This window comes from Mastomys coucha, unplaced genomic scaffold, assembly GCF_008632895.1.
Source record: "Mastomys coucha isolate ucsf_1 unplaced genomic scaffold, UCSF_Mcou_1 pScaffold22, whole genome shotgun sequence".
Lineage (NCBI taxonomy): Eukaryota > Metazoa > Chordata > Mammalia > Rodentia > Muridae > Mastomys > Mastomys coucha.
The window spans coordinates 188,906,377-188,919,711 of record NW_022196905.1 but is presented as its reverse complement, the minus strand read 5'-3'; the positions used below and the strand labels follow the sequence as shown (position 1 = coordinate 188,919,711).

Genomic DNA, 13,335 nt, shown 5'->3' with positions numbered 1-13,335 from the left:
CCTCACTGGTGGTTGAGACACTTGGTTTCAAGCTAGTCTTCAGTGCACTTCCAACTCCCCTTAGTACTTAAGCACTGTGTGCAGCTCCTGCTTACACCCTGGAAAGCATGTTTTAAGAGAAATTCTAAAGGATCAAAGAGAAGACTTGAACAGTTAATAGTAAGAATTCACTCTGAGTTTTTCCGTTTTCAATTACATTGGCATTCTCTTCCCTCTGAAGTTGAGTGACAGAATTTTTTCGGTGTGGTGGTTTATAGATCAGAAGAGACCCCTACTGTGCCCTTTGCCAGGGTGTTGTAGGGCTACCTTGGTGGCCAGCCCTGGGAAGATGGCCTTGATTGCCAGGTCTTTGTCCTCACAGGTTTCAAAGAAGGAGAAAGGCTAGGAAAAGGCAGGGCTACAGAAAAAAAAAATTTCTATTTCCTTCTTCTCAAAATGGAAATTAAAATGGAAATGAGGACACTATGTTTACTTGTAAGGATGCATACACCAAGGATTTAAAATTTTTGCAATTGAACTTTCCAGAAGAATCTCCGCAAGTAATTAAAAAATAAATGAATTTTAGTAGCACCAACAAATCGACAGAAGGTTTTTAGGGGAAAAACACAGTTAAAAATTTTTCCAAACATAGACCATCTTAATACACACACCATTTTTTAAATGAATGTAACCTGTTCTCTGTGGCCTGAGAGTAAAGTCACTCACTCAAGTCAAATAGCTTTGACCATAGCAGGAAGTCTGTATCCAAAAATCATTTCTTGTGCCTACAATTCATTTCTTGGTGCAGCAGAACTGTCAACTCTCAGCTTAGCTACAATGGAGGTAAAATCCTTTGGTGATGTGAGGGTCATTGAAGTACAGCCTTATTACAATGAAACCCAATGTCTAAAAATTGTTTTTATTTTGGGCTTGTACCACAGTAAGAACCAAGATCTTAAGTTCTGCTAAATAAAAAACAAACCAACAAAAAGACTTTATATATTTATGTTCATTTAAGAAAATACTAATAGTGATGTATTATTTTGAAATATACAGTTAATATGTTTGGAGTTATTTAAAATTTATATTGAGAAAAATGTGTTTTCACTATTGCTGTAGACAAGCATCTACATAAGACTGTTAAATTGATTGTTGTTTTATATCAAACAACTTTTATAATGCTCATTTTTATTATAATATTTTATAAAATTTAAAGAATATGACAAAAAAGATATTTTAAGTATTGAAGAGGGGGTCTCTGGGAGGAGTTGGAGTACAAAAGGGAAACAAGAATGTGATGCACTTCTGTTTACTTAAAATATGTTTTTAAATGTTAACAAATTCAGATAAATTGAAATCATGCAACTTTTCTCATTATAATGCAATAAAAGTTAAAAAAGAAATCCAAACAACAGAAAGGTTAATAAAGAGAAATAGTGTTATCTTTTCATTTGGTACATCATAGAAAACTTATACATTTCAACTGAATTGTTCCATACACTTCTCCATGGTTCAGAAATCCTAGTGATAATGTAAGAATGGAGATCCAACTAAGGAAGCCTTTTGTGAGCAAAGATACACCACTGATAGATGTTGCAGAGATGTGTGGACACACATACTAGAAAATCAGATTAGAAAACAGAATGCTCTGGGTGCCCCGCTAGGTTGAAATGTGAGGTGCAACAACATGGTAGATGTTTAAATATAACAATAACATTAGAAATGAAGCCAATTATGGCAACGTTCTTAAGTGACAAATAGAACAAAACTGTAAGGATATTGAAAGCTGGAAGGAAGGAAGAAAGAAAGGAAGGAAGGAAGGAAGAAAGGAAGGAAGGAAACCAAACTAAAAATATAATGCCATAAAACAGTAAAAGATATCTAAGTTTGCCCAGGTCTGATGATTGAATCTTGAATTCTATTTGTTCTAAATTCACTAGACTACATCATGGGCAGTGACTTTCTAAGCTGGAGTCTTTTGAATTGATTTGCTCATCTTATACAGACTTGATAGGAATGTCAAAGGTAAATTTAAACTAAAAAAAAAAAAAAAAAAAAAAACCAATCCATGAATACCTTACTGTGCTGCCTCTTACAGTGTGGTCCCTGGGTCTACATCAGTTCTTCAACTTCTGCCCACACCGCTTAGGTTTTAAGGAACCAACAAGAAAATGGTACAAGCTGTTGGAAAGGCACCAGCTTAAGCTATCCAGTGGTCTATTGGTTCCTGTTGTTCAGCTTGGCTTAACCCCTACTACTGAAGTTCACAAGCCCAAACTCCTGACTCTGTAACTTATCTGGCCACACTGTTTGCTTTGTGTCAAGGGCAGACAACTGTGGCATGCCTTTGCAATGGTGGACAGTTGTGGACTGCCAGGGTCTATGTACAGCTAGCTCTTCAATCCTTTATTTACTTCAGGGATTTCAGAGTTTTGGGACCAGCATCCTTAGGTGATAGATTTATTTCCAAATCCACAATTAAGTATTTAGGCATTACAAGTAATTGTACTGGGTGTCTCTGAGTATGTGTAAGAAATAAGTTGCTTAAAGGTAAGACAAACAAATGGCTTTAAAGAGAATGGATCGTTTCCTGGAGCTAGTGAGCAGCTCAGTGAGCAATGTGCTTACCACATGTTTGAGGACCTGAATTCAGTCTGTCACATCCCTGGGGAAAACTGGGTGTGGTGGTGCTTGTATATAATCCTCATGTTGGTGAGGCTGAGAAAGTGGGATTCCTGAGAACTGCTGGCCAGCCAGCCTGGCGTAGTGCAGCCCTAGGTCGAAGAGAGAGAGAGCCATCTCACAAAACAAGGTGAATGACTTCTAAGGCGTGGCACCAAGGTTAACCCCTGCCTCCGCATGACTGCATATGCATGCATGTTCACACATGCCCACCTGCCTTCTCGTGCACACACATACACACTCACACAAAACAAATGACTTTCTATAGGAACTTACATTCTTTAGTTTCTGTGCACTTAGTCTCTGTAAGACTTTAGCATTTCTTCATTATATAAGGCACTGGTTTGGTCTGGTTTTTTTCTGGCTTTCAATCAACTACAGACATCTTTAACTATACTGACAGCTAACTATTGGATTTGTAATATAATATTTGAAACTTGATGATGAAAATGCTAAGGCCTGAGAAACCGATTTTAAGTGATCAGAATGCTTAAGTCAAATTTCAACATGGTCTCCCAGGTGTAATTCATTTAAGATCCATGCTGATGACTATTTTAGTCGGATACCCCTTCTCCAGTAAACCTTAATAAAGACTTGAAGACCACACGTAATTAAATGAGTAACAGTAGGTAAAATGAAAACAGCTAAGTAACAATGGGATGTTCTATATTTTAATCTATTTTAAGAGTATCCTAAGATGAATGCCAGGCAGCCTAGCCATTGTTTTGACATCAAGTAAGTTAAACTATTTTGAACCTGGTAGCTAATTTTAGCTTCCATACATTTCCAGGTAAATTTAATCCACAAGTATAGGATTCATTTGCTTTAGATCTGAGAATGTCATTTTGGGAAAGGCGTTTGATGTTCAGGAAATCTTGTGAGACCTTCAATAAGCCTCTTAAATCCAGAGAATTATGTTTTGCCGGAAGCAAAGGGAACGTATACCTTGAGTTTTTCTTCCCTCTTAAATGAAAAGTTTGGGTATTGGAAAGATTTTGAATCTGGGTAAATGCAGCCGGTCTCATTGGCATGTTGCTGAAATCAGAGCATCCAATGTGAAGAGATAGAAATCAATGTATATCCTGGGAGCTTCGTATAGATTCTCCTACACTGATCAATAAGAGCAGGACACTGAGACATTTTAGTTAAACAATTTGATGTAAATCACCCTCTTTGTCCAACAAGGACCCTAAGAAGAGGAAGGGATCATCAGTGGAGCAGTGCAATAGTGATTCTCCCTATAGTGTGTACAGTAAATGTGCACTATACAGTAGTGTACAATACAATAGAAATATTTTTCCAGGTGCCTTTGTGTCCTTAATAAGACTTACAAGTATGCCGTAGGGACAGGAACTGAACACCAACTGCCGACTCTTTATTCCGATCATCCCCACTGTATAACACACGGAAGAAAACAAAGTTTTTAATGAAGATAATCATATATTTAGTTAAGCTCATTAAAGTTTCATTCCATAATTGCCTACTTTGTATTTAACGTTTTTTTCCTGCCCTAATCTCTCATTGAGGAAGTGTCTCAGATGACTTACAATGATGCTACCACACGTTTTCCAGAGGGGTTTTTCATTTGGGTGCCTAAAATTTCTAACTTCTTAGGCCATTTACTTCCTATTGGAGGAATAGTATGATTATATTAATCCTATGAACAAAAGATAAGTATTAACCCATTTTTCTTAGCGACACATAAGCATGTTATAACTTCCATAATTTTGTACTTCGGAACTAAGTATCAATTTACTGGTATTTTATGTGATATAGTTTAGAAAGGCACATTTAATTTACCCTAAAATATCTTACCACTAAAAAACTAATCTCCTGGTGGTAAGTTGTGGGTTATAACTTAGGAAGACAGAAATTAAAAATGAAGTTACTTTGGAACAGTGCAGACCTGCTCAGACATAGGATAAAAAAGCAAAATAGCAAGCATGTGTGTGGGCCTTGGGTAAGGGTAGGTAGAAATGATGGCTGCACGTGGAAAAGTGTGAGTTTGAATCCCCCCCCCCATGCAAGAAAAAAAAAACTAGATAATACACACTAGAACACAGGGTGGAAACAGAAATGTAAAGGCCGGTCCAAAGGCAAATCAACAAAGAAACACGTCTTTTCATTTCCAAAGACAGAAGAGCGAGGTTTGATTGTGCTTCATATCCAGTAATCCTTGACGCGTATGTAGTCACTGGCTGCACAGCGCCCCAAGTTAATGAGGCAGCAGAGCTCCATCATTCCTGTCCCCTCGCCATTGTTGTTGTTGTTAAATAGAACGTCCCTCCCCTCATGATTCCAAAGCCACAAAGCAACTATGAGTGTTCGGTGACCTTCTGCACCAGCTGTCTTTGGGGCTTTGAAATTGATTTTCCTCATCTCAGTCTCTGATAATCTGTCTTCAAGTGTTCCTCTCTAGTTCATCGCCAGAGTGAAAACAGTGCTACCAACAGCCAAGGAACTGTAGGCAGGCATCACGCAGGACATCATTAGACATGAGAGGGAAATCAGTTGGCTCTGATGTGCTCCATGTTAAAAAGTGGCCGCTGATGCTTTATTACTAAATACAATGGGGACGTTCTCACAGGAGTTAATTCTTTTACTATTTCTTTTCCTTTCTTTTCTTTTCTTTTCTCTTCTCTTTTCTCTCTCTCTCTTCCTTTCTCTCTCTCTTTCTTCCTTTCTCTCTCTCTTCCTTTCTTTCTTTCTTTTTTGCCATTCCCAAATATGGTTTGAGGAGTAAAGAAAAAAACCTCAGTCTTTATTCTACAAACTTTCTGGGGAAGCCAGGTCAAAACATATGCTTTTTTTAATAGTAATTTCTGCTGAAGTTTTTTACATGTGAGCATATGTTCTGGCAAGGACCTGCAGGACTGGAGGCTGATGGCATGCAGACACGAGCCTCGTGGAGAATTAGGTGACAAGATGGTTTTCCCCTGTGGAAAGTCATTATGCGTGCTTCATGGAGCTGAATTTCAATATTCATGAAATATTTTTGGAGTTCTAAACATAAAGCACTATATTGAATCTTGAGAAAAGTTTTATTTTTTTTAAAGTGTTTGGGGGGGCGGGGAGGAGACTTGATGGCATATTCCTTTTTTTCTGTCACAATGGTAAAGGTATTGTTGCCTTTCAGAAGATAGCGTTCCATCCCAACCTTAGAGCTAGCCTGGCTCTACTAGATGTGAGACTACATGTTTTATGCTATAGTAAATCCACAGACAGAGGCCTTCCCTTCTGGGCCTAAGAAGCTAAACATGGATGTTTTACCATGACTTTTCTGAAGTTAGACTTGACCTATCATTCATCATACAAATAATAATCATGATTCTGCCCTTACATATTAGAAAGATATCAGAAAATCCCGAATGCCCATTATTTGAAAATGTAAGGCAGTGGTGAGGTGCTACTCTGTCAGTACTGTCTTCATGTGGGCATTGATGATGCGGCCTGTTGCTCGTATTCTAGTCTGAATCAACTCTGGTACAGGCAGTCTTTTAGATAGACAGGGAAAAAAATGTCTCACTTATGGGAGTAAAAGTAGCCGCCCTCCCCCCAGTGCTTTCTCTTACAGTAGCAAAAGTGAATGTATTTAATAAACAAGAAACTCTTCTGAGGACACAGATTTTCAGTTCTACCAATATTAATTAATAATGTTGCTGAAGATTGAACCCAGTTCTTTGTGTCTTGTTTACATACAGGCTGTTCCACGGAAGTACACCCCTGGAACCTACATTTGTGTTCTTAATGATATATAAAAGTTGTATTTTTTTATCTAAAGAAAACAATCTTGTGGCAATTTAACCCTAGGATTTGAAAGAGGTCCTTTCCAGAGTCACTAGTCACAGTGTATACTGATGGCTCCGGTTTGCACATTGAGACAGAGATGTCTAATTCGAAGTCAGAATCTAGTAAACTTGTATCATCATGCTTATAGATATTCACTTTTCTAGTGTCTGGTATTAAGGGCTAAGGTCATGGTCTTGAGAGTCATACAGACTCAGGTTCAAATCCCATCTGTCATTGAGAAATTATCCAGGCCACTTCATATCAGTCATTGTTTCATTGCTGTGACAGAAGACTTGAGGAGCAAACAGTACATTCCAGCATGTGATTTTGGTCTACCATAACCTGCTCCATTGTGCTTAGGAGCTTTGCCATTTGTGGCAAAGTGGAAATATGATGCTAGGGAGGAAGGAGAGGAGTGAAGCACCTACCTCATGGTACTCAAGAATGTGGGGTGGGGAGAGGTGCAGGAAGAAACATGAGAGGGGAAGATGTGAGAGGAGGAGGGAAAGAGGGAGGGAGAGAGATGATGGATGGATGGATGGATGGATGATAGACAGATAGAAAGACAGACAGATGATAGATAGATAGATAGATAGATAGATAGATAGATAGATAGATAGATAGATAGATAGAAAGATAGATAGATAGATGATAGATGATGGATGGATGGTAGATAGCTAGATAAACAGACAGATGATAGAGTGATAAATAGGTAGGTAGATGATAGATAGATGAGAGAGATAGATGATAGATGATGGCTGGATGGGTAGATAGGTAGATGATAGACAGACAGATAGAGAGAATGGATGGATATGTAGAAGAAAGTCCAGCCTTTCTATGGCATTACCCCAGTGACATAAGCCTTCAGGGAGGCTCTACCTCCCAGCCTCCACCACCTGCCAAAGATACCATCACATGCTAACTCCACTGCAGGATTGAAACCCTGATGAGTCTAGTAATTACATGTCTGGGTGAATTCCACCCACTAAAACCAGCCATATCGGTACTTCTCTAGAGACTGCTAACTCCTTAAATACATCTCTATCTTTTCTTTTCTAAGCAGTAATATACCTAAAACTTTGAGTTTAATCCTCCTCTGTCCAACACTCATATAGTACTTCCTATGTTTGAAGTATTTTACAGTCCTTTACAGCCCGTAAATCTTGTAGCTCCTTTGACATAGATAAATACAGGGAAAGGTTAAGGAACTTTTCCAAAGACATGTACCTAGACAGTAGGAAAGATGTTAAACGTTAGCAGTCTAACTTCCCGGGTCTGTGCTCTGAAGTCCTTAACCTGTTTGATACATTTAGCCTTTTTAAAATACACAATAAGTGTGTGAGTGTTAAAATGGAAAATGCTTAGCTATGATCCCATAAACGCATCTCGCATAAAGGGTATACCATATTATGGGAGAGAATGAAAGGATACTTTTAACCTCTTAAATATAAAAAATTATAGCCTGCTGGCTGCACTGGACACCTTAGAATAGGATGTAATAATAGTTCATTCTAGGACTTGGATCTGAACAGTATTATCATGATAAATGAAAGCCATGAAACACAAAGTGTTTTTAAATTTGAATGCCTTTTTGTTATTAACAAGATTCTAAGAGCACATGAGGCTGAGAGGGGCATGTGGTAGGAAGTGGGTATGGAATGAGACGGAGGGGAGGATGCAGGACTGATGTGATCAAAATGTATTACATACATACATGAAATTCTCAAAGATTGTATAAATGTACCACAATTTCTGTGTCCATTCTTCTGTTGAAGGACATCTGGGTTCTTTCCAGTTTCTGGCTATTATAAATAAGGCTTCTATGAATATAGTGGAGCATGTGTCCTTATTACATGTTGGAGCATCTTCTGGGTATATGCCCAGGAGTGGTATAGCTGGGTCCTCAGGTAATACTATGTCCAATTTTCTGAGGAACTGCCAAAGTTATTTCCAGAGTCATTGTACCATCTTGCAATCCCACCACAAATGGAGGAGTGTTCCTCTTTCTCCACATCCTCACCAATATCTGCTGTCACCTGAGTTTTTGATCTTAGCAATTCTGACTGGTGTGAGGTGGAATCTGAGGGTTGTTTTGATTTGCATTTCCCTGATGACTAAAGATGTTGAACATTTCCATCCATTGGACTGAGCCATCCATTGGACTGAGCACAGGGTCCCCAATGGAGGAACTAAAGAAGGGACCCAAGGAGCTGAAGGGGTTTGCAGCCCCATAAGAGGAACATCAATATGAACTAACCAGTATACCAGAGCTCCCAGGAACTAAACCACCAACCAGAGAGTACACATGGGGGGACACATGGCTCCAGCCGCATGTGTAGCAGAGGATGGCTTTGTGGGACATCAATGAGAGGAGAGGCCCTTGGTCTTGTGAGCACTCAATGCCCAAGTGTAGAGGAATGCCAGGACAGGGAAGCGGGAGTGGGTGGGTTAGTGAGCAGAGAGAGGTGGGAATGAGATGGGGGAGAGGGGTTGGAGGGGAAATGAGGAAAGAGAAGAAAATTTGAAATGTAATAAAAAAAATGTCAAATAATAATAAAAAAAAGAAATTTTCAAAGATTAATAAAATAGGAAAAATAAAAGACTAGGCATCCATGGCTCCAGATACATATGTAGCAAAGATGGCCTTATGTGACATCAGTGGGAGGGGAGGCCCTTGATCCTTTGGAGGTTTGATGCCCCAGTATAGGGGGATGCTGGAGCAGTAAGGTGGGAGTGGGTGAGTGGATAGAGGAGCACCCTCATAGAAGCAAAGGGAGGGGAGAGGGCAGATGAGATTGGGGGGGGTTGTGGAGGAGTAACTGGGAAATGAGATATCATTTGAGATATAAACGAACGGAATGATTTATAAAAATTAAAAAAACTAATCTTAGTTACATGTCCCAAATATTTTCTTACTTGGTATTCTTGTTATGCGTTCCTAACATTGCTACTTAAAACATTTTTAAGCTGCAGTTTTGAGGCAGTTTGCCCCAGTGTCTATAACTCAGTCTTCAGCGAACTTGTGTCATCTACAACCTGCCTCACTGACCTCTTGGTAGATTTTGATTTGGTTTTAAAACATATTCTGTAAGTCTTTGCATCCACCAGTCTCCACAAGATTTACCTTGCTGATTACATGCGACTTACACTGAAAATAAAATGATTGACAAGGGCCTGATCAGCTGCCCTGTCAGGCTTAAGAGTCCACAACAGTGAAGGAATAGGCTAGAAGGAGAAGACTTCTAGGGATATCTAGAAAGTCAGTGAGGAGTCAGAACACCAGCAGAACATGGGTATATGCGTGCACATGAGCACATGTTCTCCTGTAATGGGCATGCAAGCACAGCTATGAACGATGACCAGTTTTATAATATGAATTATGAGGAACTACTCAGGATGCCGTTCATCATTGTGCAAGCTGGTTCTCGCCTTTCACTGTGTGGGTTCCAAGGATGTTCCAGCATGCTTGTGTTCAGAAGACAGTGTGACTCAGTTAACTCCCTCTTCTCTCAAGAGGTCTACTTGAAGCCATAGGGATTATTTGGGTGCGTACAACCTACTCTACACCATCAAAATTATTCTTAGGTCACTTTTATGATATAGTTCTTAAAGTTTGAAACATTGCCTTAACTTTAACTTTTAGAAGCATGTGAGGGTCACTGAGATGGATCATCAGATAACGATGCCTGCTGTCAAGTTTCACAACCTGCGTTACATCCTTGGGATCCACAAAGAGAAAGACAAGAACTGACTTGCACATGAATGCCTGCAGCTACACACACACACACACACACACACACACACACACACACACACACACAGTAGTTAGGTAGATGATGAATGAATGGATGGACGGACGGACCAATGGATAGACAGACAGATGTTAAAAATAAGTATGAAGCAAGGCTTGGGCTGTATGTAGTTCAGCTGGTGACGCATTTGCCTAATGGATTTGATGTCCTGTACCTCATAAACCAGAGGTGGAATGCCAGCATACAAAGAAACCCAACACTCAAGAGGTAGAGCTGGAAGATCAGAAATCCAGTATCATGTTCAGTTTTATAGTGAGTTCAAAACCAGCCTGGGTTACATGAGATATTATCTGAAAACAAAATATATGAGGCAAAGGAGAGGGAGGATGGGAAGGGTGGGAAAGATGGAGGAAGGGAAGGGGAAAGAGAGAGACAGAGAGACAGAGGCAGAGAGAGAGAAGCCAAGGAGAGCTAGTCCCTGTGTGTCTATGTCAACATATTCCTATCTTAACATGCCTGTGTCTTATGATGATATTCTCCCTCTCCACAGGCATTTCCTATTCAAAACAGGGACAGGGACGACGCCACTGTTCAGTACGGCAACCCCGGGATACACAATGGCATCTGGCTCTGTTTATTCTCCGCCTACCCGGCCACTTCCTAGAAACACCCTATCAAGAAGTGCTTTTAAATTCAAGAAGTCTTCAAAGTACTGCAGCTGGAGATGCACTGCACTGTGTGCTGTAGGGGTCTCGGTGCTCCTGGCCATTCTCCTCTCCTATTTTATAGGTAAGAACAAGCTTTGAAGCCATTTTGCCTGTAAACCGTTGCATTATACTATTCTGTTTGTTTTGCTTAGTCTTGAAGATATTATGAAGTATTATTTTGTAAAGGCGATGTTCAAACGTATTAGAGATCATGAACTTCTTATGTAACTCCAGTAGATACAGTAAGTAGGGAAACTGGCTTGGTAGACAATTCATTTCTATAAGGTGTTATGTCTATTCGTGGATGTAAATGTGACTCTTTGTTATTGATGCCGTCACCTATGATCCACTGATGCCTAGGACATTCCCTACACTCAGTATCATTCAAGGACTTGCCGGATTCAACTCTGCATAGGGCTCTCCTTTAGTCGGTGCTCATTAGTTAGGGATTCTCTGCTATCTGTGTTATTAGATGGCTTTCAGTGAACTTAGCTGTCTACACGTAAAGTTCACCACTAAGGACCATTATCATCTATTCAGGAACACTCCAGAGAACTGAGCCTCATGAAGTAATGCGTGATTATGTAGCCATTCACATATGGGTGGGCCTCACCTCTTCTCATGTATTGCTCATGTTTTCCACTGAGTCATAACCAGGATGCGGAGAGCTCCTCCTATATTTCTTTATGTTTCACTTTTTTCCAATGGGTTTGAGCCTCTATACTGCTGGCAATGACTTTCTCAAATGTCAGAAAGACTCCATGGTATTTTGATCTGCTTCTAGGGAATAAGGAAAAGCCCTCCACATTGAAATGCTAATGGGATCCACTAAGATAAATCACAGGCTGTGTGGCTTATGCACCAAGAGCAACAGCCAGCGATGCATCTCCAAGTGTACAAAGCAATTTGTGATGCCCCATGAAATTCTATCACGAAAGACGAGTATCCCAGAGCCCTGTATAGAATGCTATATGCTCTTACAGCAGGCCTCCGCCAGTTCCGGCCATACACCTCGGATATAAATTATGTACTTGGGAATGTAAAGTAACCATTTTGAGTCTCTGTGGTTAATGGAAATGCAGAACTGTAGAGCATGAAAGAACTTGGGAGATAATTGAGTCAGGGATGGCAGCCGTGTGGCGTGTTTATGAACCTGTTATTTCGAATTCTTAGACTATGGATGACATCACTAATGATTCAAAGCTCGGTTTCAGTCTGAACATGGAGATATCCTCATTATCCTCATCAGAGTGCTCAGCCAACACGTCTAGCAGTCACCACCCATCACTCAGACAGAGGCAAGATAAAATCCACCCATCCATCATTTTTTTTTTTATCCAAGTTTACTTCTTTGTCCTAACAGAGCAGATAACACATCATCACAATGTAGCACCCCAGTGAGACCACACTACACTGCTGATGCTCTCAGGTGGATGGGTAGCTTCAATACTCAGAGTTCATTTCTAGTCGTCAGGTAGAAAATACACCGGCCATTAAGAGAATCCTCTCTAGTTAGCTGTATAAATTATTTGTAGCTGTCAGATGTGTGCCGCAGAAGAATTTTAAATGAATTTGAAATCTGCGAGTCTTAAGTGGATGGTGGTCAATTACCCATATGTGTTTGTAGGGGATTGCCACATGGACACTGTTGCAGGGCTGGACTTCCACGTTGGGATGACTAGTCCGTATCTGTTGTGATTGGCGAATGTCTAGCCTTGCGGTGGTTTGAAGGTCAGCTTGACTTGATTTCATTTCGTTTTTGTGGTGTGACTGCCAGGCAAAGCTAGCATTCGGTGTGATATTACATGACTCCTTGCATTCTTTTGAAAAGACCCATCAGTAAATATAATTATAGGACTTCCAAATAAAAACTAAAAAAGAAAAAAAAAGCCCCCCTTTTTTCTGAATTGGCATTTATTACTCATTCCCCAATTAAACTTTGTATCTTCTGGTACTATTAATACATGCATGCCCCTTTGCTTTTTCTTCACATGGAAACATGAAACACACGGAGATGAAACACATGTGTGTTCCTTTCAGCTCAGTGCACCTGTTTAAGGCACATGTGTTTGGATTGGCTTAAGGTCATGGGAAATAAAGCAATAAATTCCAATGTTTTCTAGCAAAGAAATTACTTCAATAGTGAGAAAGTCTGCTTAGAATTCTCATCCACTCTCCTGTGTCCAAATGACTATCACGCTAAACAAGACTGTTGTTTAGGTCAGTTAAAGCCTTTGGTTCCTTTCTCAGTTTGTGTGATAAATCTTGTTTTGATTAAAGATGTCGCCTTCACCCTTGAAAAGAGAAGAGACGCTTCTCTCAGGGAAGGTTGTCCTTGGCTAGTTAGTGTGCCTGTGAAGAGGGGATGGGTGGAGTGGGCGGGGGGGTGATGTCTACCCATGGGCCAGATCAGACCCATAGCACAC

At 40.0% G+C, this 13,335-nt stretch overlaps 1 protein-coding gene across 19 annotated transcripts in view; it reads left to right on the top strand.

Annotated features, from left to right (window-relative positions):
- Nucleotides 1–13,335, top strand: part of Tenm3 (teneurin transmembrane protein 3) — a 1,282,613-nt gene that overhangs the window by 1,104,839 nt on the left and 164,439 nt on the right. For 18 of the 19 annotated variants that reach the window (XM_031339793.1, XM_031339799.1, XM_031339798.1 and 15 more), the window contains one exon: nucleotides 10,753–10,991. In XM_031339793.1, the coding sequence (XP_031195653.1) occupies nucleotides 10,753–10,991 (239 nt within the window). Of the gene's footprint in view, nucleotides 1–102; nucleotides 110–10,752; nucleotides 10,992–13,335 lie in introns of those variants that run through there. The other variant, XM_031339795.1, reaches the window with a different exon arrangement.